This window comes from Panthera leo, chromosome A2 (assembly GCF_018350215.1).
Source record: "Panthera leo isolate Ple1 chromosome A2, P.leo_Ple1_pat1.1, whole genome shotgun sequence".
Lineage (NCBI taxonomy): Eukaryota > Metazoa > Chordata > Mammalia > Carnivora > Felidae > Panthera > Panthera leo.
Genome location: NC_056680.1, coordinates 20,400,499 through 20,419,773, shown reverse-complemented (window position 1 = coordinate 20,419,773; position 19,275 = coordinate 20,400,499). Strand labels below are relative to the sequence as shown.

At 54.4% G+C, this 19,275-nt stretch overlaps 2 protein-coding genes across 9 annotated transcripts; one reads left to right on the top strand and one right to left on the bottom strand.

Annotated features, from left to right (window-relative positions):
- Positions 1-1,774: 1,774 nt before the first annotated feature.
- Positions 1,775-19,275, top strand: RRP9 (ribosomal RNA processing 9, U3 small nucleolar RNA binding protein). Of its 5 annotated transcripts, none has more exons than XM_042929548.1 (16): positions 1,775-2,157; positions 12,084-12,166; positions 12,367-12,433; positions 14,754-14,863; positions 15,229-15,296; positions 15,378-15,419; positions 15,684-15,810; positions 16,644-16,768; positions 16,851-16,943; positions 17,273-17,373; positions 17,453-17,587; positions 17,664-17,726; positions 17,877-18,022; positions 18,105-18,184; positions 18,922-18,995; positions 19,109-19,275. In XM_042929548.1, the coding sequence occupies exons 2-16, from the start codon at positions 12,133-12,135 to the stop codon at positions 19,200-19,202; spliced, it is 1,359 nt and encodes a 452-aa protein (XP_042785482.1). In that variant the 5' UTR covers positions 1,775-2,157; positions 12,084-12,132; the 3' UTR covers positions 19,203-19,275. The 5 variants fall into 5 exon arrangements, with proteins under 5 accessions (XP_042785482.1, XP_042785484.1, XP_042785479.1 ...); XM_042929549.1 differs by lacking the exon at positions 1,775-2,157 and adding an exon at positions 11,679-11,695; XM_042929547.1 differs by lacking the exon at positions 1,775-2,157 and adding an exon at positions 11,707-11,797.
- On the bottom strand, positions 4,580-11,380 carry PARP3 (poly(ADP-ribose) polymerase family member 3). 4 transcript variants are annotated; one of them, XM_042929541.1, is made up of 11 exons: positions 11,214-11,380; positions 9,925-10,117; positions 9,152-9,277; positions 8,747-8,935; positions 8,403-8,535; positions 8,087-8,313; positions 7,695-7,841; positions 7,401-7,487; positions 6,967-7,144; positions 5,607-5,762; positions 4,580-5,151 (listed from the first exon to the last, which is right to left on the bottom strand). In XM_042929541.1, exons 1-11 carry the CDS (start codon positions 11,321-11,323, stop codon positions 4,982-4,984), a joined length of 1,716 nt encoding a protein of 571 aa, XP_042785475.1. In that variant the 5' UTR covers positions 11,324-11,380; the 3' UTR covers positions 4,580-4,981. The 4 variants fall into 4 exon arrangements, with proteins under 4 accessions (XP_042785475.1, XP_042785477.1, XP_042785476.1 ...); XM_042929543.1 differs by having other exon boundaries at positions 10,804-11,279; XM_042929542.1 differs by having other exon boundaries at positions 9,925-10,169; positions 11,214-11,249.

Here is a 19,275-nt window from a genome sequence, read left to right as displayed (position 1 = left end):
GCAGGAAGTGGTCCTCCACATGCTCTCCCTTCTCATCTCCACCAGTGGGGGTGATCAGATTATTCAGCCTTTGTCCTGAGGGGAAGCTGAGGTACCAGTAAGACAAGGGCTGCAGCGGGGAGGGCTACAGGAGGGCTAGTTCTCTCAGAGAGGAGGCTAGGAAAAGTGAGGGAAAAACATCATAGGATGTGGCTCATAGTAGGCTCTCCACAAGGATTAACTTGGCACAGACTAGGTGCTTCATGATAGTGTGTGGAATTAATAAGAGGAGGCTTTGGGGGAAACTCTTGGGGTTTTTTGTTGTTTTAATTGAAGTACAGTTGACATATTAATTCAGGTGTACATTCGACAATTCTATACATTACAAAACCACGCTAAGTGTAGTTACCATTTCGACTGCTGTTTTTTTCTTTGGTTTTGTTTTTGCTGTTAGCAAACAAGTCCCTTCTGCTAAGAGCACCCTGAGTTTCCTTTAGGAAACCACCCCTCCCCAATTCTCAGGGTTAGGGGTTGGGAGAGCAAGATCCCCACCCTCTGTTTTCCTAAGGAGCAAAACCCAGTCCCAGCCAGTGTATGGCATCCCCCCACACCGGAGGTGGTTGGCTCTGGGAAAGCCATGTGACTCTAATGGGGCATATGCCCCCAGGTGAAGTCACCTAGTCCCCTGTCCAACCCCCTTCTATGCCCTGGTGGTTTGACTAATATCCGAAGCTCCTTTCTCTCCCCTCCCTCTCCAACATCTCCCCCAGTACTTTGACTACTGGGTGCCTTAAACGTCCTATGTCCAAAACAGAACCATGACTCTTGACCTCTCTCCTCAATGTGCTCCTCTCAGAGTCTTCCCCATCTCAGAAGGTTTTACTAATGCCTCCCTTCCCCCAGGCCCCATGTCCAATCCATTAATATGTGTGAATCCAGCCATTTCTCCCACCACCACCCCTCACCCGAACCACTTCAGCATCCTCTCAACTGATCTCCTGGCCTCTGCCTCTGAACCTCATGCAGTCATTTGTCCTCAGATCCATTCCCCAGTCTTCCCCAGTGCTCCGCCTTCCAGGGAACTGTACTTCTCAGGGTTCTTTATAGCTGGTTTTTGGGTGTATTCAGCTAATGGAAGTTAGCAGCAGAAGACTGGAGGGTGGAGGGAGGGAAGAAGCCAAGGTATTTTCCCTCTCATGCTCTCAGCCTGGGGCTCTGAATCTACTGTCCTTTGTGGAGGACAGCCTCTCTCTCCTTCACGCAGCCCCCTCTGTCGTTCCACACCTGAAGGGAGACCCTGGCCTCCCATGGTGGAATATCATTTCCTTCCATTATCCCTCCAGCCTAAGGGTGGTAGCAACTTCCTGCTGTTGCTAATCTTTGGATTGCCTCACCATCCCCTCTGGTAGTTCAGTTTCTTTCCTGTATCAAATTCCCCTTGTCTGGAATCCCCAGGGTGATTTCAGCTTTGCTGATGGATCTTGATTAACACACCCTCCAGTCCATCTCTACACAGCTGCTGAAGTGGATCCCTCTAAAAACAAATCAGATCATGTCACGATCCTGCTGTTATCCCTTTCAGAGCTTCCCATCATCAGAATAGACTCTCAGCTCCTCTGTGCCCAGTTGGCCTTCTCCCCACCTTTCTGACCTCACACTCTTTCTTGATGACCACACTTCCAGCCATAGCAACCATCTTGCTGATCCTCCAACATGTCAAACTGGTTTCCACCTCAGGATCTTCACATGTGCTATTTCCTCTATCAGAATATGCTTCCCTCAGATCTGTCCAGGAGTTAGTCCTTCATCTGTTCAGGGCTCTGCTTGAGAGAGGCCTTCAGTGACCATCTTTTCTAACATCCCCCCACCTTCCCATCACTAATTCTTTTACCCTTATTTTTCTTCCTGGCACTTTCCCTACTTGATAAATTTCATATCTATGCATGTGCTTGTTTACAGCCTGTTGTACTAGCCTGTAAGGTCCATGAGAGCAGGGGCTTTGGCTGTGTCTTGCTCGTGCCTGTGCCCCTAGAACCCACCCCAGGCACATGATCAGCGTTGTATAGAGCTAGATGGTAGCCACCAGGGCATGAACCTCCAGATTTGACTCATTTCCTGCTGGAATTTGAAGGGCCTGATCCAATTCTCCATTATTCAAATGAGAAAACTGGCACTCAGGTAAGGAATGTGTCCCAAATCACACAGCTAAGTTGTACCTGGAACCCAGGTCACCTGCTTCCTGGGCTCTGTCCACACAGGCACCACTTCCTGAGCTTGGCCACAATTTAAACATAGGTATTTGCCTCTAGGAGGTGAAGCTGGATTTTTGAGGTCTTGGTTGAGAGTAAGGGGAAGTCCAACACGTTCTCCTTCGTCTTCTCCCTGCCCAGCTGGGCCTGCAGGGCTGGGGCAGTGCCTGAGCCACCAGGGCCTGGGGAGGGTTCAGAAGGGCCAAGTGGGAATAGCAAATGAGAAACGTGGGCTGGGAAAGGTGCTAGGGGAGGGACAGAGACGATGGTGGGTTGGAGAGTGCCCCCTCCCACCAAAACAGTCCTACTCAATTAAAAATGGGGGGAAAATGGAACACTTCATAGTTTATGTGGGGTTTTTTTGGTTTAATTTGCACAAAGAAATGAAGGAAGGATAAATCAGAAACGGCAGCAGGTTGGTGGGAATGGAGTGAAAGGCTGGAGAAGGACACTTTCCGGAGTGCATGCTTATGTCCAAAAGATTGGACTTTTGGGGACTCTGTTAATGTTCTATGGATTGAAAAAAACAAATCAATGAAGATGAGGGAAACTCCCTGAAAGTGAACTATAAACAGGAACAAATGAACCTCCCTGTATTTCAAATGCATAACAGCCACACTGAAGAGAAATAAATAGCTCATCCAAATAACATTTGAACCTGTGCTCAAACTGCTGCTTTGACCATTGACCCTCAGTCTAGAGGGTGGTCATGAATAAGATTCAATACATCTGGAGCTTGACTTAGGTTTGTTTTTCATAATGGTACAGGTGTAGCAATTCTGAAGCCCCTTTTTACATGGGATTTAGTGATAAGTAAATAATATTAAGGTTGATGGAAACCAAGATTCTGACTGTTAGAGAAAAGAGATATTTTAAATATGTATTTGAGGAAGAATGGAAGAGCCCTGTGGTGTTGGATTAGAATTGAAGAAATATAGACAGACAGATGTGTTAATTTATTTACATATACGTATTTCCTGGCTCTCTTTACTACAAGAACTTACAAGCAATGACACCCCAGAACTAAGGAGCATACCTACTGCCCAAATCTGGGATGCTAAATACCATTTCCTGCTCTAGGGAACCAGGGCTCCTTGGAGAAATGGCTGATTTGGGTTTGTGTGAGATGAGCCTGGAACATCTTGTGATGCCAGAAAGTAAGGAAGTGCTCAGAAAATGACATAGATCCAGGAATCAGTTTGAAAGGCCTTCTGCTGGCAAAATCTGGGGCATTTTGAAGATCAGGATAATTATAGTAATGGATTATAACCTAATGCATAAGATAAGAATCCACAAGTCCATATGGATAATAAAGAAAGAAAAAGGACTAGTATCAATAAATATAAAAGAAATGGTGGGATTAGATAACTGTCATTTGCAACCATCTTAGCAAAAATTGATTTAAGTCATTGACTCCAGGTAAAAGTCACCAGTGGATGTTAAAGCTAGTGGGTGAAAGTCCAGGAAAAATGGGACACTTACACCTCAAAATATCTTCCCACAGATTACTGATTAATTACAAATAGGAGAAATGGTAATTTTCCAGTGGAGAAACCTGGTGGTCACCACCTTAAGAGATCAAAATTAACATCACCTAGAATGGGACATGTCCCTCTGGATATAATGCACCGAAGACACATCACATAGGTCACGTCCCTGCTCAAACTGCACTACCCGAATCTGATCATGACAAAACATCAGACAAACCCAAATTTTGAGTTAGTCTGTAAAACAACTGGCCCATCCCCTTCACGAGTGTCAAGAATGTCAAAGTCATGAAGGGACAAGAAGGGCTGAGGAATGGCTTCAGACTGAAAGAGACGGATGAGACACAACAACTAAATGCAGTGTGAGACCCCAGACTGGATCCTGATTGCTCTCTAGTACCTGCACCCCATTTGTGGACAGGGTTACCTGGGGGTGGCTGTCATTCCTTTCATGATTGTACAGCAGTATTCCATGGATATGTGCTGAACTTGTTAATAATATTCAGATGTAAGATACATATGGATGCCTGGCCCCGAGACAGGAATGCTTGATTTGCCTGGCTGTGTCTGGGCCAAATGAGTCCCCAGATGCCCAGGTGAGTCTCCAGATGCCCAACAGCTTTGAATCCCCCTTTGAAGGCTCAATGATCAGGAGGCTAGTTGTTGCAGACTTGGATGTAGATCGACCTGTGCGTGCGTGCGTGTGTGTGTGTGTGCGCATGCGTGTGCGTCCCACATCAACCTTGTGAGTGCTTGCTCCCTGGAGTGGGCTGGTGCAGCTGTGCGGTGTAGTGGGTCCCCAACAAGAGAAAAGGAGGCCTGGGCCTGGTGCAGCTGCGGCACAGACAAGCAGAGGCCAGGGAGTGAGCAGATACAATATTTAATAAGCTTGCTGTGCATGCTTGAAGTTTAGCCTACCCTGGTGCTCACACCTCTCGGACAGACAAGCTGGGCCAGGGTGGACAGCCCAGGTGGATCTGGGATTCTGCCCACTCTCAGTCTGTGCTCCTCTAACTTGAATGGGCTGCTGTATCTGTGCCCCAGTAATAATGGCAGCCCATCATGCCCATCACCTTAGGAGGTGAGACTCTGGGGCCACGGCCATGCCAGGGCTAGCAAGGATTGGAGGGAGTGGGGGGGGGGATCACTGTCTGGGACACAAGAGAGAGATCTGGGGGCAAGAAGGGGTGATATGGGGGATGGGCAGGAAGGTTGAGATGATGGTCTAGCGGCCAGCAGGCCCCGGGGCAAGGGTAGGGGGACAGCTCAGAGATGAACCTCTAGCAGGTAGCGCAGGCGACACTGGCTCTCTTGGTAGATGAGATATTCACTCTGGGAGAAGGTGGAGCTGCTGAACTCTGCGCAGGGCACGGGCTGGCCCTGGGGCACCGCCACTCGCTGTCCATCCAGCTCCAGCTCGGTGTCCTTGGCTGGATCTGCAGGGCACAGCAAGGGCCATGGGTGACTCAAGGGTCACTGGTCCTTGGCTTTACCAGTAAGTTCTGCTTCCTATGCTCTCCACTTCTGCCACAGGGAACACCTGCTCATTCCCCCCCTTGCAATCTCCAAGCCACTGCACAGGCCAGGCCTTCTGCCTGGAGTATCCTCCCCATTTCTCTGCCTGGGAAATGCCTACTTATATCTTTCAATGCTCAGTCAATGACACCTTTTCTATGAAGCTCTCCTGGATGCCCAGGAATATGTTCAATCAGCAAATGTTTGTCGAATGACAAAGTGAATGACCATAGTGAGGAAGCCTACTGCTTTTTGTCTCTCTCCTCAGCTCCTTCTCTGCCCACCTCCTGGGCCCACCATGCCCTGAAAGCATCCTGGTCCCCTAGCTCAGCCCCAGGTCTCTATCCTCAGGCCTGTCTAGCTTTTCAGGACTCACCAGGCTCTGTGTGGCCTCGGGCAATGACACTGTCGAAGCCAGGGGGTGGCTGCTTCAAGCTGGGCTCGTCGATGGTGATGTGGTACTCTCTGCCCAGTGCCACCTCACCCAGGAACATGTAGCCAATTTGGTGGGCTCCGCAGGACATGCCAGTAACTGGGGGACACAGGGAAGAAGCTTGGCCCTCCTACCTGACTCCCTGGTCCCCTTCTGCTGCATCTTATCTCCTCTGGCTTTGTTGACCGAGCCCAGGAAAGTGCCCACTCTTCCTGCATCCTTAAAAACACCGCTTGTCCTGGCTGTGTTCCCCCCTACCCCTTACCCCACTCTTCTGATCCCTGAGAGCAGGTATATGCAGCCCCTTCTACCCGACACCAATGTCAGCAAGGGGCTCCCAGTGACCAAATCCAGGGTGGAGGCCTTTTCTCTCTGGCCTGTTCTGTTGATTTTGCCACTGGCATCCTCCACCCCTTAGCCTAGGACCCCCTTGCACTGTTTCTGCTGAAGCTACCCTCTACTCCTTCATAGGCTCCTCTGCCCTCCTGGTGGTCCCCTTGGCCTTGAGCAACCTCAGACATCCGAGAACATCAGCCCCATCCAACCTTGCTCTCTTGGCTCAGTGGGTGGTGGTGGTCTCCAATGATTGGCTGGCCGGGGAGCCAGTCTGGGGAGGTCTCCTCAGTGAGGACACCTCTGGACAGAAACTTGGGGGTCATCAGAGATACTTCAACCCCGTCACACATGCTGCCCATCCCACCTCCCGCACATCCCTCTCACGGATTCTTTCTTCCCCCACCTCCACTGCCTGCGTTGTGTGCCCATCACATCTGGCCTGGGTAAGAACATGGCCTCCCTATGCCTCTGGCCTCAGTCACTCTCCCTGAGGCTGTAGCCACTGAGATGCTGCTGCTATACCAAGTCTGGTGAGGGTCCCATCACTATCTGGATAAAGCTCCCTTGATCTTCCAGGCCCCAGCCCTCCCGCCCACACAAGGCATTTGCTTGGAGCCTTATCATCAGGCTGTGCTTGGAGGTCCTGACATGGTGTGCGTAGCCTCCCAGCCTGTGTGCCACTTCCTAGTTTCTTTACCTCCAAACCTCCTCTTTCACTGCACTCCCCTCCACATCTGGCTGGCACGCTCATCCTATCTGCATCACCTGCTCCAGGAAGAGATGCTGCATGGGGCTGTCTGACCTGTCTCTGACCACTGGCCCCTCCACAGAGTCCCCACAGGACTCAGGATGCCCCGCTGAGCACTCTCGTCAGTAGCTATTCAAGGTTCCCTCTTTTGGGTGAGCACTGGGCTTGGTCCTCCCTGGTGTCCTGCACCTGCCCAGGTGGCCCCCGGGGGTATCTCACCATAGCCCGCTGACTTGCTATTCTCTGAGGCAAAGTAGATGCCCTTGCCAACGCGGCCACCAGAATGTGGCATGATGCGAAGCCCACTGGTGAGGATGGCGGCCACCACGGCCACATTGGTGCCATGCCACAGCAGCCTCCGATTACCCAGCTTGGCGTGGGCCTGGAACCTATCTCCCTGGGGGGAAGGAGGTGGGAACAGGAAAGGTCATGCTATCCAAGCTCAGGTGCTTCTCCCTGATGCTCAGAGAGCACCACCAAGGCCAAAGGCCCCTCTGGCCAATCACATCCACTCATGCACACGTGCACAAGACCTGGGTCTGAGGGAAACTGACCAATTGTTAAGCTGACTCACTAATGGGCACATAAACTAAGGTCATCTCCTTCAGAGTCAGATAGTGATAGGGGAGTGGGTTGGGAGGAATCTCTCTTACCTCCCCTTCTCGGTTTACTTTCCAAACATGTTGAAGAACAGGGCATCTGTAGGTGTTGCCAGTCTGTTCTAAGTAGGTATATATTACCTGCAAGGAAAGCAAATGCTGGATGCCGAGGCTGACAGATGTGTGGACAAACCCCCACTGGTGCCCCAGTCCCAGAGCTCTCCTTGGGCCCTTCAGACACAGGGAGAGAAGGCCAAGGCCAAGGGATTCCTCTGCACACCAGGAGGGCAGATGGGTAGAGGGACAGTGCCTGCTATTAGCCAGGCTCCTCTGTGGGACCTGGCCCACCTTGTACTCGGGTGCCTCGGAGTCCAGCAGCTGGAGCTGGCACTTAAGGAGCTGGTAGTCTCGGTCCAGTGGGTGTGGCACCTCCTTCACCTTCTCCTCCTCAGGGGCTGCCTGCAGGGTCTGAGCCAGCTCGATGTCTGCCAGCACCTAAAGTGATGGGCACTGGCAGCTTGTCTGTCCACTGGACTCCCAGCCTCCTCCCTCCCACACGACTGGGACCATGGTCACCCCACCTGTGCACCCCCATACCATCCATCTGCCCGGCCTTCCCCTCCCGTCCTTCAGCCTACCCATTCAGTCCACCTATCTGGGCCTTCTTGGCCATCTGTCCTCCATCTCCCTTGCCCAGTCTGTCTGTCTGCCCCACTGCCCACCCACTTGCCAACCCTCACCAGCAGCATGTCCTTTTTGGCCTGCAGAAGCTCAGGGGAGTTGATAGATGGGGGCCGATTGCGGCCAAAGTTGTGGGGAATGACAGTGTAGAAGTGGGAGGATAGCTTCTCCAGGCTGAGGCCACCATCCGTAGGGTCTTTGAGGGCCGCCTCCAGTGCCTCCAGAGCCTCGAAGCCCCGTGCAATCTGCTGCTTGCTCAACTTCCCTAGGGGCATCTTCTTCACATCTAGGAGGTGGGGAAAGTCAGGGAGACTCAGTCCCATGGCCTTGCAGCCCCCAGGCCCCTGCAACCCTGTCCGGCCCCTCTCTCCTCACCCAGGTTCATGAGGGTCATGGCATTCTTGAACATGTCTTTGCTGAAGATGTTGGCGATGAGCTTCTGTGTAGCTGCGTCCAGGGAGCAGGGCTGCACCTGCTGAACCATGGTCCTTACTGGGCCTCCAACCATCTAGAGATAGAGGGCACAAATGAGCAGGAGTAGCTGGGCACAGCCAGAGAAGAACCTGGCATTAAACAGAGACTGGCCAGGTTGAGGCCAGAGAAGAGAGGTCTGTGCCTGAGGCCACAAAGCTGGACAGTGGCAGAACACAACTGGCTGGGTCTCTCCATCTAGTCCCCTCCCTCAACGCAAGGCCCACCACCCTCCCTGGCCACTTCACCTTTACCATGGCTTCCTGGGCCTCGTCCTCTCCCCGTACTTCAATAAGCATGTACTTGCCCGGGTGGGCCACAAAATGATCCCGATCCACCCAGCTGTTCTTGGTCTTGTCCCGAAACTTCTTCTCAAAGTCCTTTTTTGCATCCTCCAGTAACATGAAATAGCTGAGCTTTGACTGGCCCACTTCTCCCTGCAACCAACAACCTTCAGGGGTGTGCCTGTGACAGTACCCACTGTGGACATTAGTTGCCCTCTGCTGTGCCAAGAGCCCCTGGGTAGTCAGAAGTGGGGAGGGGGTGTGGTCAGCAGCTGAGTAAGTTGTGGGGACCCTGGGGGAGTAGGGGGTGTGTATTGTAAAGGGAGAGGTGGGGAGGAGGTGGGCACAGGGTGGGAAGGTGGCACTCACCACACGACCCCAGCGGTTCCAGCAGGCGAAGCGGTCACCCTCTTCCAGCAGCTGGATGATGTAGAATTTGTTGTTGTTGCTCCCGATGTTGGTCTGGTTCAGGGTGCAGGCGTAGTCTTCATGCACCTGGGGCCAGAGGGGGCATAGGGAAGGCAGGCTGGCTTGGGCTGCCCTTGAATGAGACAGGGTACCCAGCTGCACAATGACAGGGGTCTGATGGGGAAGGAGTCATGCTGCACTGGGGCATCGGAGGAGGCCCTGTCAGGGAAGGCTTGAGGAGGTCACGGTTCTGCCCTGGGGGACACAGACTGAGGGGACATGACTCAACCCAGGCAGTTGGGGGGAGTTCTGGGAGGACATGGCTGTGCCCTGTGTCAGGGAATCAGAGAGAGACATTGGTTCTGCCCTGGGGGGTTGACAGGGACATGACCCTGCCATGCAAGGGATCTCAGGGGACATGGCTCTGTGGGGCTGCTTTAGGGGACATAGTGAGCCCTGGGAAGACTGAGGGGTCACAGCCCTGCCTTAAGTGTGGCAGGGGGAGGCCTAAGAAGCTCAGGGGCCTGCTCTGGGGTCTGAAGAACAGACAGGACCTGCCTGGATCTGATGGTGTATAACCCTACATGACCTTTGGGGTCTTGGGGGAACATAGCTTACTTGGGACCTTGACCTATCAGGCCAGAACCAAGCCCCAGTGGGAAGCAGAGTAGGTCTGAGTGTATTTATACCTAGGAAGGAGTAGGCTCCAAGACTGGATGGGTCCTACAGCTTACCTGAGTCCTGGGACTGTGGCTGAGTGGGCATGCTGGATCCACTCGGACTATGCGCTTCTCCGTGGGTGCAGCTCTGAGAGCCTTGGCAGTGGAGCGGAAGCTGTCCTCCTCCTCTGCCCCCTGACGCCCCTTCTTTTTTTCAGGACCCGCAACCGGGGCAACCGGGGGCTTGCGCTTTGGAGCCATGGCTCTTCTGGGGCACAGAGGGGTCCCTCAGCCCTTCATGGACTCTGCATTCCACCTGGCTGGCACAGCACCAGCTTGCCCCACTTTGGGTTTGCCCTTTGGTGTTCTGCCCCCAACCCCCCACCCTCAAGCCACTGTCTCCCCCTGCTTCCATTTCCCCATTCCCAGACTCAGACCAAAACCAGCTGTCTGTACCAGTCACCTTTCCCTTTTCCCATTCAGAGGGGCCAGGCCAGGACCCTGTACAGTCTGCCCGGGGTTAAGGAAGAGTGGTTCCCTATCCTCTAGCAATCCAGTAAGTCCTGATGAGGGAGGGAAAGTGAAAGGAGAATCTCCTTCCTCTTGCTTCTGGGCTCCTCCTCCATCCAGAGCACTCCCTGGGTACTGCTTCCTCCTCCCCTGTCTCAGCTGACTCAGATGGGCCTGACATGGTTGCTAGGCTGAGTCACCCAACTATGGAGGACAGTGGGCAGTAGTAGCTCCCCGGGGCCACACTCCTGGGGCCAGATGTGTCCCTCCAGAACGTGCGACCCAGGGGCCCAGAAACCATTCATTCCCAAGGGGTTCAAAAGTTCTGGGGTGCCAGTCAGGGTGTGAGATCAGTGGCCTTGAACTGCCAGAGGGCAAGGGCCAGTCCCACCCATCCCTGCCCTGCTCTGCGGAGGGCTGTGGGCTGGACCATAGGGCACTCACCTAGGAGAAAGAAGCCGTGACCTGGCGGCTAGTGGCGGCCTAGTGGCGGCCACTAGGTCTACTATCAGGACCCCCACAGCAGTTCCAGTTCTAGGGCCTTGTCTAGCAACCCTCTGTAACCTTAGGTGTGACTTGGAGAGTGATTTCCCTACAATCGCCAGAGGTGGGGGCAGGGGCAACACAGGAGTGGGGGGTGTGGTTTTCTAGCTATCTGGCCACCAGTCAAGTGAGTCAGAGGCTGGGCAGGAGGAGGCCGGCAGCCTGTCCCACGGACCCATGGACACTTGATAGGGATACAGCCAAGGCCTAAGGGACTGACTCATCCTGAGCGCCGCATGTCTGGCCTGAAGTGCGCAGTACAAGTCCGCCGGTTGCCAATGACCTTGGACCCTGGTGCAGGCACTGCCTACCTCTTCTCGAGGCTGCCTAGATTCCCCGGGTTATCTAGTGCCAGGCTGGTTCGTTCTTGCCCCCGCCCCCGACGGGGAGGAGTCACGTTCCGAGACGTGAAACCCTGCATCTCTGACACCTCCCAGCGTTCAAGGGCCGCAAACACAGAGAAAACCCGTCTCTTCCGACCCGCCCTTGGACGTCAGCCTGAAGCAGGGCGCACGCGCCACTGCCTTGTGCCGGAAGCGCCCGGAGAGGCTTGCTACCTACTGGAGACTGGCGCGGGAGCCTGTAGGAACTGTTGGAGGCGTGGCCACAAGCGTTTACCCTATGGGTGCTTGGGGGGCGTGGCAGAGTTTACAGAAGGACCCAATGGAGCTGTGGGAGGCGGGGCCCACCGGGCATTGGGAGCCTATCCCGGCCCGGAGTCTTGCCAGACCGCCTGGGTTTAGCAGCCACGTGAGTTCTCCGTGGCTGCTACGGAGTTCTCCTTACACGCAAGGTGGGCAGCATGTCCGCGGCAGCGGCGGCTCGAAAACGCGGAAGGTCGGCCTCGGGGGCCGGGGCCGGGGCCGGTGCAGGGGCCGGCAAGCGGCGGCGGAAGGTGAGTCTGGCTCTTCTGCAGGCCAGAGTCAGTCCCGTTACTGGGACCACCGTCATCTCCTACGGACACCCAGGCCCCCGGCCCCTCCGTGGCCCTTTTTTCGGGATTCCAGCTGGAGTCAGCTTCGTCCCTCTCTCCGCGGGCCAAATCCTGGAAGGCCTTGCACTTGAGCCGGGGGGCCACCGCTTTTCCTAGTCCCGCGGCTCTCGAGGGATCGGAAAGGGCTCTTGCACAGTGCCGGGGTGGTTGGGACCCTTGACCAACGAAAGGATTATTTAATTCTCAGGCGGATTCTGCCGGGGAGAAGGGCAAGTCCAAGGGAGGCGGCAAGATGAATGAGGAGATCTCCAGCGACTCCGAGAGTGAGAGGTGAGCTCTCTTCCACTGGGGGGAGGGGACACTGAGGCCCATGGTGTATGGAAGACTCAGTGAGTGTGGGCAGAGCTGGGCCTAGAACCCAGGTTTCCCGCCTTTTTGGCTCTTAGATCTTGGCTCTTTCCTCCAGTTCTAACCCGGATGAGTAGGTCTCATCTTGAGGAGATTGAGAAGTCTCATCTCCTTCCCTGCAGGGTCCCAATGCGAGACCAGTGAGAGCTCCCTCATTGGCAGGGACCTGAGCACAGGCTGGACTGGCTGGTAAGGGAAGTGGAATGCAAGAAATGCTTGCTAGTTCTTCATCTGCTTTCCCACAATTTCACAATTGCTGCTCTCCCCGCTGACTCTCAACATACGCCAGGTACTGGCTTTACTGTTGAGAATAGAGATCAACAGGCAGGTGAAGACAAAACGTGTTGTAATAGGATGTGTATTCTACAGCTCTGTGTTCTGGAGACAGGTGAGGGAACATTTAAATAGGGCCTGGAGAGATGAAGAGGAGTCCCTCATGTAGAGGTAGGGAGGACACTCAGGGATCAGAGAAGAGTCTTCAGCTTTTTGTATGTAAATTGTCAAATTTGTATGTAAAACTGCCAGACTGGGAGATGGAGAGGATGGAAAGGTAGGTGTTGGCTGCATCCAGATTGTGGAGGGCTTTTAATACCTCCCTCATTCTGCAGGTGACAGGGGTGGGGCATGATGCAGGGTTTCAGAGGACGCCAGCAAAGTGTCAAGTCCTGAGCCTGTGGAATGGAGTCTGTCATATCAGGGGATGGATCCTAGAGTTGGCTTTAGAAATTCAGCTTCTAAAACTGAGTACATGTTGGCCTTAACCTGCTCACAGAGATATATATTTTCTCTCAAGGTTACCCTGGGCAGGTGTGTGTCTGGCCCTGTGCCAAATACTTTTAACGTTTAAAGAATGTGTTGTGAATGTATGAGATACAGAAGAGTTCATGAAACGCGTTTGTACTATAGGGAGCAGTGGTGAAATGATGAACCTCTGTGCGCCCACCCCTTAGGTTAGGAACTAGACCATTTGCGGAAACTTGGAAGCCCCAACTGCATTCCTGACTTGAGTTAATCATTTCTTTGGTCTCCCCTTCTTCCTCCCTCCCCTCCTTCTCCTTCTCTTCATTTTTTTCATTCAGATACAATTTACATATAGTAATATTCACCTTTTTTAGCGTACAGTTTGTGAGTTAAACACATGTAGTTGTATAACGACCACCACTGTGAAGGTATAGAAGGGTTTCATCACACTCCAGAACTCCCCCCCACTCCTTTATGGTCAGTTACTGCCCTGCCTCCAGTCCCTGCTAACTACTGTCCCTGGATTTTGCTTTTTCCAGAACATCAAATGAGTGGAATTATACAATACAATGTATATTTCCTTTGCTTTCCTTTAGAGTTCTGTCTCCTATGTGTGAATCCCTAAACAATAGACCGATTAGTTTGAGTAAACGGAGTGCAAGTTCTAACCTTGGCTGGTTAGCAGGGCAGCCACCAACCCTGTTGGCTGAAGGCTTGCTGAGCACTGAGTACTAAATGGTCTCTGTGACCTGATTTAGCTTCGGCTTCCTTGAGAGTTTCCAAGGTCCTTTCTGGGCAAGTTGTGGGCAGGGTCGTGAATGAGTCCTGGGGAACAACTGGGGCATTTGACAGGGACTACGTATCTTTAGGCATGTGATCAGAAGGGACAGTTCCTGTGACCTACCTCTAGTTCCCAGGAGCAAGTCAAAGTAGGACTTATCTTGAGTAAAGAGAGTGTCCTCAGCTGGGGTAGGGAGTGGGGCGTAGAAGGGAAAGCAGAAACTTCAGCACAAGGTCAAGCCAAGACCAGTTAAGCTTTACCTGGAATCCTGTCCTCAAGGTAGAGGATGGTGCTATGGCATCCATAGTGAGGTGGCATCCAAGGTGAGGATGAGGCAATGACATCCCAGCGTGTCTGCCTCTTGGGTCCTTTTTTCAGACCTGGGCTGGCTGCTCCCCTGTCTGGGGGTGGTTCTGGGATTTACCTTTTCTGCTTTTCATGTTGGATCTCCTATTCCCTGTCTTCCATGCCTTTCTCATTCTTAGTTTATCCTCTTGTTTGGGGAGCACATCCCCATCCTTAAATGAAGTGTAGAAAAGACCAATCTTGTGGCACCTTGTATATCTGATAGTAACTGGCATGGCCTTCCAGGAGTTCACATTTTCCTTCAGAATTTCGTGTGTGAGGCTCCTTTGCCTGCCTGCTTTCAGTGTTGCTGTTGAGACTTCTGAAGCCTTTTGATTCCTGACCCTTTGTATGTAACCTTTTGTCAGCAGCCTGTAGAACCTTCTCTTTCCCTCTAGAATTGAGAAACTTCACAGTGATCTTCTTGGGTTTGGGGTTTCTTTTCACCCTTATGTCGGGCACTGGGTAGGTCCTTTCAATTTGGTAAGTCACCTCTTTTGGTTTTCTACATGTGTAATCGTTGGCCATGAGGGCTGGCAGGGATGGGGGCGGTTGAGTGTCGGGAAGCAGCGACGAGGCATGGTCCTAGAGGCTAGAGGAGCGGGGTGAGCTCCCTCAGAGCCAGCCCCTCCCCACCCCCAGCCTAGCTCCCAGGAGGACTGAGGAGGAAGAGGAGGAGGAGCTGGAGGAGACAGCCCAGGAAAAGAAGCTGCGCTTGGCCAAACTCTACTTGGAGCAGCTCAGGCAACAAGGTGAGCCCATGCACTGGGCCTGTGAGTTCAGGGTCTGTGCTTAAGGCTGCCTGCTGTACCTGATGGGTGACTGATGCAGGTACCTGGTGGGCTGTCAGAGCTCCTGGTGCCAGTGGCCCTGGGGGAGAATGGCTAGGAGAGTAATGGGCCTCCTGGGCTGGGCCAGACCTTCAGCTTACTTTATTTCTAAGTAAAGGCAGGGGGTAGGCAGGAGGAGACCCCTCCTTTGCCCAAGGCATCCTAAACTTTCCATGGGACACAGCTTGAGTGTTTGGGGCCCAGGATGGAGGTGGTGGTGGTGGGGATGGGAAGGGAGAAGTGGAGTCTCGGCCTCGGTTTACTTGGTCTGGTCTGTCCTTGCACAGAGGAGGAGAAGGCTGAGGCCCAGGCATTTGAGGAGGACCAGGTGGCAGGGCGCCTGAAGGAGGACGTGGTGAGTGTAGAGGGAAGGTGGTAGGAGAAAAGGGTGGGGCTGGCCCTGCTCCTGGGAGCTCACCCTTTCCTCTCTGTGCAGCTCGAGCAGAGAGGCAGGCTGCAGAAGTCGGTGGCAAAGGAGGTGAGTGGGCAGGGCACTTTGGTGTAAGTAAGCCTGGGGACTCAGGCCGTGGGGGTCTTTCTTTGCTCTGGAACATGGTGAGCACTAAGGCAGACAGGACGGACCAGATAAGGGTCTGATCCTTGCAGTTCTGTGTCCACTTTGCCTTCTGGTCAGGGTGGTGGGAAAGGATGGCGTGTGTGTGTGTGTGTGTGTGTGTGTGTGTGTGTGTGTGTGTCGGGGCCTTCCTGCCCCCTGTCGCAGTGACCCAGCCCTGCCCACCAGATTCAGGCCCCAGCCCCGGCTGACATCCAAGTCTTGCGGGGGCACCAGCTCTCCATCACATGCGTGGTCATCACCCCTGACGATTCAGCCATCTTCTCTGCTGCCAAAGACTGCACCATTATCAAGTGTGAGTGAGCAGCTGGGTGGGGGTGCAGCCTCACCAGGGGTCTTTGGGGAGGGCTGGTCTGCGGAGGAGGGAGTAATCAGGGCAGACCGAGGCCTGATGGGGAAAGCTTCTGGAGGTAAGTTCGCTCCTGAAGAAGTGTTTTCTGTGGGCGCCTGGGTGGCTCAGTCGGTAGAGCATCCAACTTCGGCCCAGGTCGTGATCCCATGCTTCCTGGGTTCAAGAACTGCGTCGGGCTCTGTGCTGACAGCTTGGAGCCTGGAGCCTACTTCAGATTCTGTGTTTCCCTCTTTCTCTGCCCCTCCCCCAGTCTGTCTCTCGGTCTCCCCAAAATGAATAAACATTAAAAAAAAAAAAAACGAAGTGTTTTCTGGATGACAATGGAAGCTTCTGCCCAGGAGTGGCGCTAGTGACTCTGTGTTGCTGTCACTGGGGATGATGAGGCAGGATAATGATTGAATGAGGAGTGATGCTGCAGGTGGGCAGCTGGAGGGTACCTGAGGCCCTGTGCAGTCTTGGGATTGCATTCCTGGTCCTCCTGGGTCTCCCCTTTGACAGCGGAGTACTTTCCTCAGGAGAAACCAGAAGAACGCGCACCCTTGGTCCCAAAGCTCCATCCTGTCCTTTTCTTTGGGGCTTTGTGGCTGCTTTTTGGCATTATTGTCACCATTTAACAGATGAGGAAATTGAGGGGACTTGTGCAGGGTCTCACAGTGGCTGAGCCAGATCTTTGGCCCTGAGGCCACGACCTTTTCCACAGCCCCATACTGCCCTTGAGGGGGTTGCCAGCCAGTCCTCTCCTCCGTCACAGTAGCCTCTGTCTTTCCTGGTGTTAGGGAGTGTTGAGAGCAGACGGAAGCTTCATGTGATCCCACGAGCCAAGAAGGGTGTGGAGGGGCAGCCCCCTGGCCACGGCAGCCACATCCTCTGCATGGCCATCTCCTCTGACGGCAAGTACCTTGTAAGGCAGGGTTGGCCCTGGGAGTGGGTGAGAGGCCCGGGCACACATCGGGTGCCTGGGGCCATTGTCATCATCTCCACAGGCCTCGGGTGACCGTAGCAAGCTCATTTTCATTTGGGAGGCCCAGAGCTGCCGGCACCTGTACACGTTCACGGGACACCGGGACGCTGTGTCGGTAGGAACTATGGATGTTTGGCGGTGCTTGGGTGATGGGGTGAATGAGGCAGGGGGTCCTTGAGGTCAGAGAACCTGTACTTCTGTGCAGTCGGTGGCACTGTAAAGGACATAAAGGGGTGAAGGGAGAGGGAAGAGCTGGGAGAGGCTGAGTGGGCTTGCCTAAGAAGCAGGGAGCCCTCTGAGAAGTCTGCAGCTGCTTGATGGCTAGGGAGTGTGCCCTGACTCCTGTGCCTTGTGACCTGCTTTTCGGGAAGTCCTCCCTGGGCCTGACCTGTCTCGCCTGCCGTAGTCCAGGTCCCCTTTCACCTGCTCTCTGTGTACCCTTAGGGGCTGGCCTTCCGCAGAGGCACCCACCAGCTCTACAGCACGTCCCACGACCGCTCTGTGAAGGTGTGGAATGTGGCGGAGAACTCCTATGTGGAGACACTGTGAGTGTGTGCGGGGAGAGGGTGTGCGGATGTGTGTGCTTGTTCATGTGTGACCCATCCTGCCTCTGCCCCCCTCCAGCTTTGGGCACCAGGACTCCGTGGCCGCGCTGGATGCCCTGAGCAGGGAGTGCTGCGTGACGGCCGGGGGCCGAGACGGGACGGTGCGCGTGTGGAAGATCCCGGAGGAGTCCCAGCTTGTCTTCTATGGCCACCAGTAAGGCGATCCGCTGGGCCGGGTTGGGAAGGGTGTTGGGGAGAGGGGCCATGCCCCTTACTGCTCCTTTTGCCAGGGGCTCCATCGACAGCATCCAGCTCATCAATGAGGAGCACATGGTGTCGGGTGCAGATGATGGGTAAGAACTGCCCTTTGGATGTCTCGTGCCACTGCCACTGCTCTTGGACTTGCCTCCTGGAATCCCCCTGTGCGGCTGGTGTGATTCCTTTCCGCTGAGTGGCCTTTCTGCCCTACCCAAGCCCCTCATGATCATATTCTCCATTCGCAGCTCTGTGGCCTTGTGGGGCCTCTCTAAGAAGCGGCCACTTGCCCTGCAGCGTGAGGCCCATGGGCTGCGGGGGGAGCCAGGCCTGGAGCAGCCCTTCTGGGTGTCATCGGTGGCAGCCCTTCTCAACACGGACCTTGTGGCTACAGGTGGGTGCTCTTTGAGGCAGGGAGGAGGGGGTTGCAGGGTGGGCTGGCGTGGGGGTGCTCACTGTCTCCCCGTCTCCCACAGGCTCCCACAGCTCTTGCGTGCGGCTCTGGCAGTGTGGGGAGGGCTTCCGACGGCTTGACCCTCTCTGTGACATTCCCTTGGTGAGTGGGGCTCTAGTGCCCAGCCTGTCTTTACAACAGTCCCGAGGCCCAGGAGCTCGTGGCCCCTGGAATTAGACCCTTACTGTATTTTCCTACCAGAATGGAGGCTCCTCAGGTCAGGGCCAGCTATGACTTCTCTTTTTTATAGTCCCAGCTCCTAGCATAGGACCTGACAGGAACCCTCCCTCCTTTTTCCTCTTCCTTCTTCCCTTCCTCCCCTTTCCCCTTTTCTACTCCCTACCTTGTCCTGGGTGCAGGGGAACAAGGCAGGGAACATTGTGTGCAGAGCCATGGAGGTCCTGGTGCTGTGATGGGTTCTGTGAGGCTGGTGCCAGATTGACACCAGGCTAGGGCTTGTGAACGTGTTGCACCCTAAGGGACAGTGGCAGGATGGTCAGCGACATCTGGTGACAGTGAAGGGCTTGGTGATGGTCATGGGGTCTCTAGGATCCCACAGCCAGGAGCTAAGCCCTGGGCTACCCCTGACACCCGACGTACTTGGCATACACTGTCTCCTTAAATCCTCACAAATTTCACTGTGCGGCTGCTGCTCTGTTATCATCCACCTCACAGGTATGGAGGCTGAGGCCCTGACAGGTCAAGGGCTGGTCTGGGTGCAGGAGGCAGAGCAGGGATTTAACCTGGCCTGCTGACGCCAAGCCCTTGGCTGTGAGGCTGGGGCTGTGGTGTTGGGGGAATCTGTTCTCACATCTTCCCATGTCTCTCCCTCTTCTCAGGTGGGCTTCATCAATAGCCTCAAGTTCTCCACCTCTGGGGATTTCCTGGTGGCTGGGGTGGGGCAGGAGCACAGGTATGAGGCATTCTTGGAGGGGTGAGGGTGGTGAGGCTGGGCTACCTGGTGGGACTGGGGGTGGTGGGGGCTGGGCCTGGCCTCAGCTGCTCCTTTCGTTTTGTCCTCTGCAGGCTTGGCCGCTGGTGGCGCATCAAAGAGGCTCGGAACTCCGTCTGCATCATCCCCCTCCGCAGGGCCCCCCGGCCCCCCACTGCCGGCTCCTGACTCCTCTCCACTTTATTTAAGTCCTTCCCAGGCCAGGCCCTGCCCTCTTTGTATTAAAAGCCTCCTCTTTTGG

Excerpts from the sequence above, each read along its gene's own strand:
- PARP3 (XM_042929541.1), bottom strand. The coding sequence starts at position 11,323 with ATGCAGGGTTTCACGTCTCGGAACGTGACTCCTCCCCGTCGGGGGCGG. Across the intron at positions 7,145-7,400 it reads AAGTAAACCGAGAAGGGGAG|GGAGATAGGTTCCAGGCCCA; the intron begins GTAAGAGAGATT and ends CCTTCCCCCCAG. Across the intron at positions 5,152-5,606 it reads CCGAGGCCACACAGAGCCTG|ATCCAGCCAAGGACACCGAG; the intron begins GTGAGTCCTGAA and ends TGTGCCCTGCAG.
- RRP9 (XM_042929545.1), top strand. The coding sequence starts at position 11,705 with ATGTCCGCGGCAGCGGCGGCTCGAAAACGCGGAAGGTCGGCCTCGGGG. Across the intron at positions 14,864-15,228 it reads GGAGCAGCTCAGGCAACAAG|AGGAGGAGAAGGCTGAGGCC; the intron begins GTGAGCCCATGC and ends GTCCTTGCACAG. Across the intron at positions 16,769-16,850 it reads CCTCTGACGGCAAGTACCTT|GCCTCGGGTGACCGTAGCAA; the intron begins GTAAGGCAGGGT and ends TCATCTCCACAG.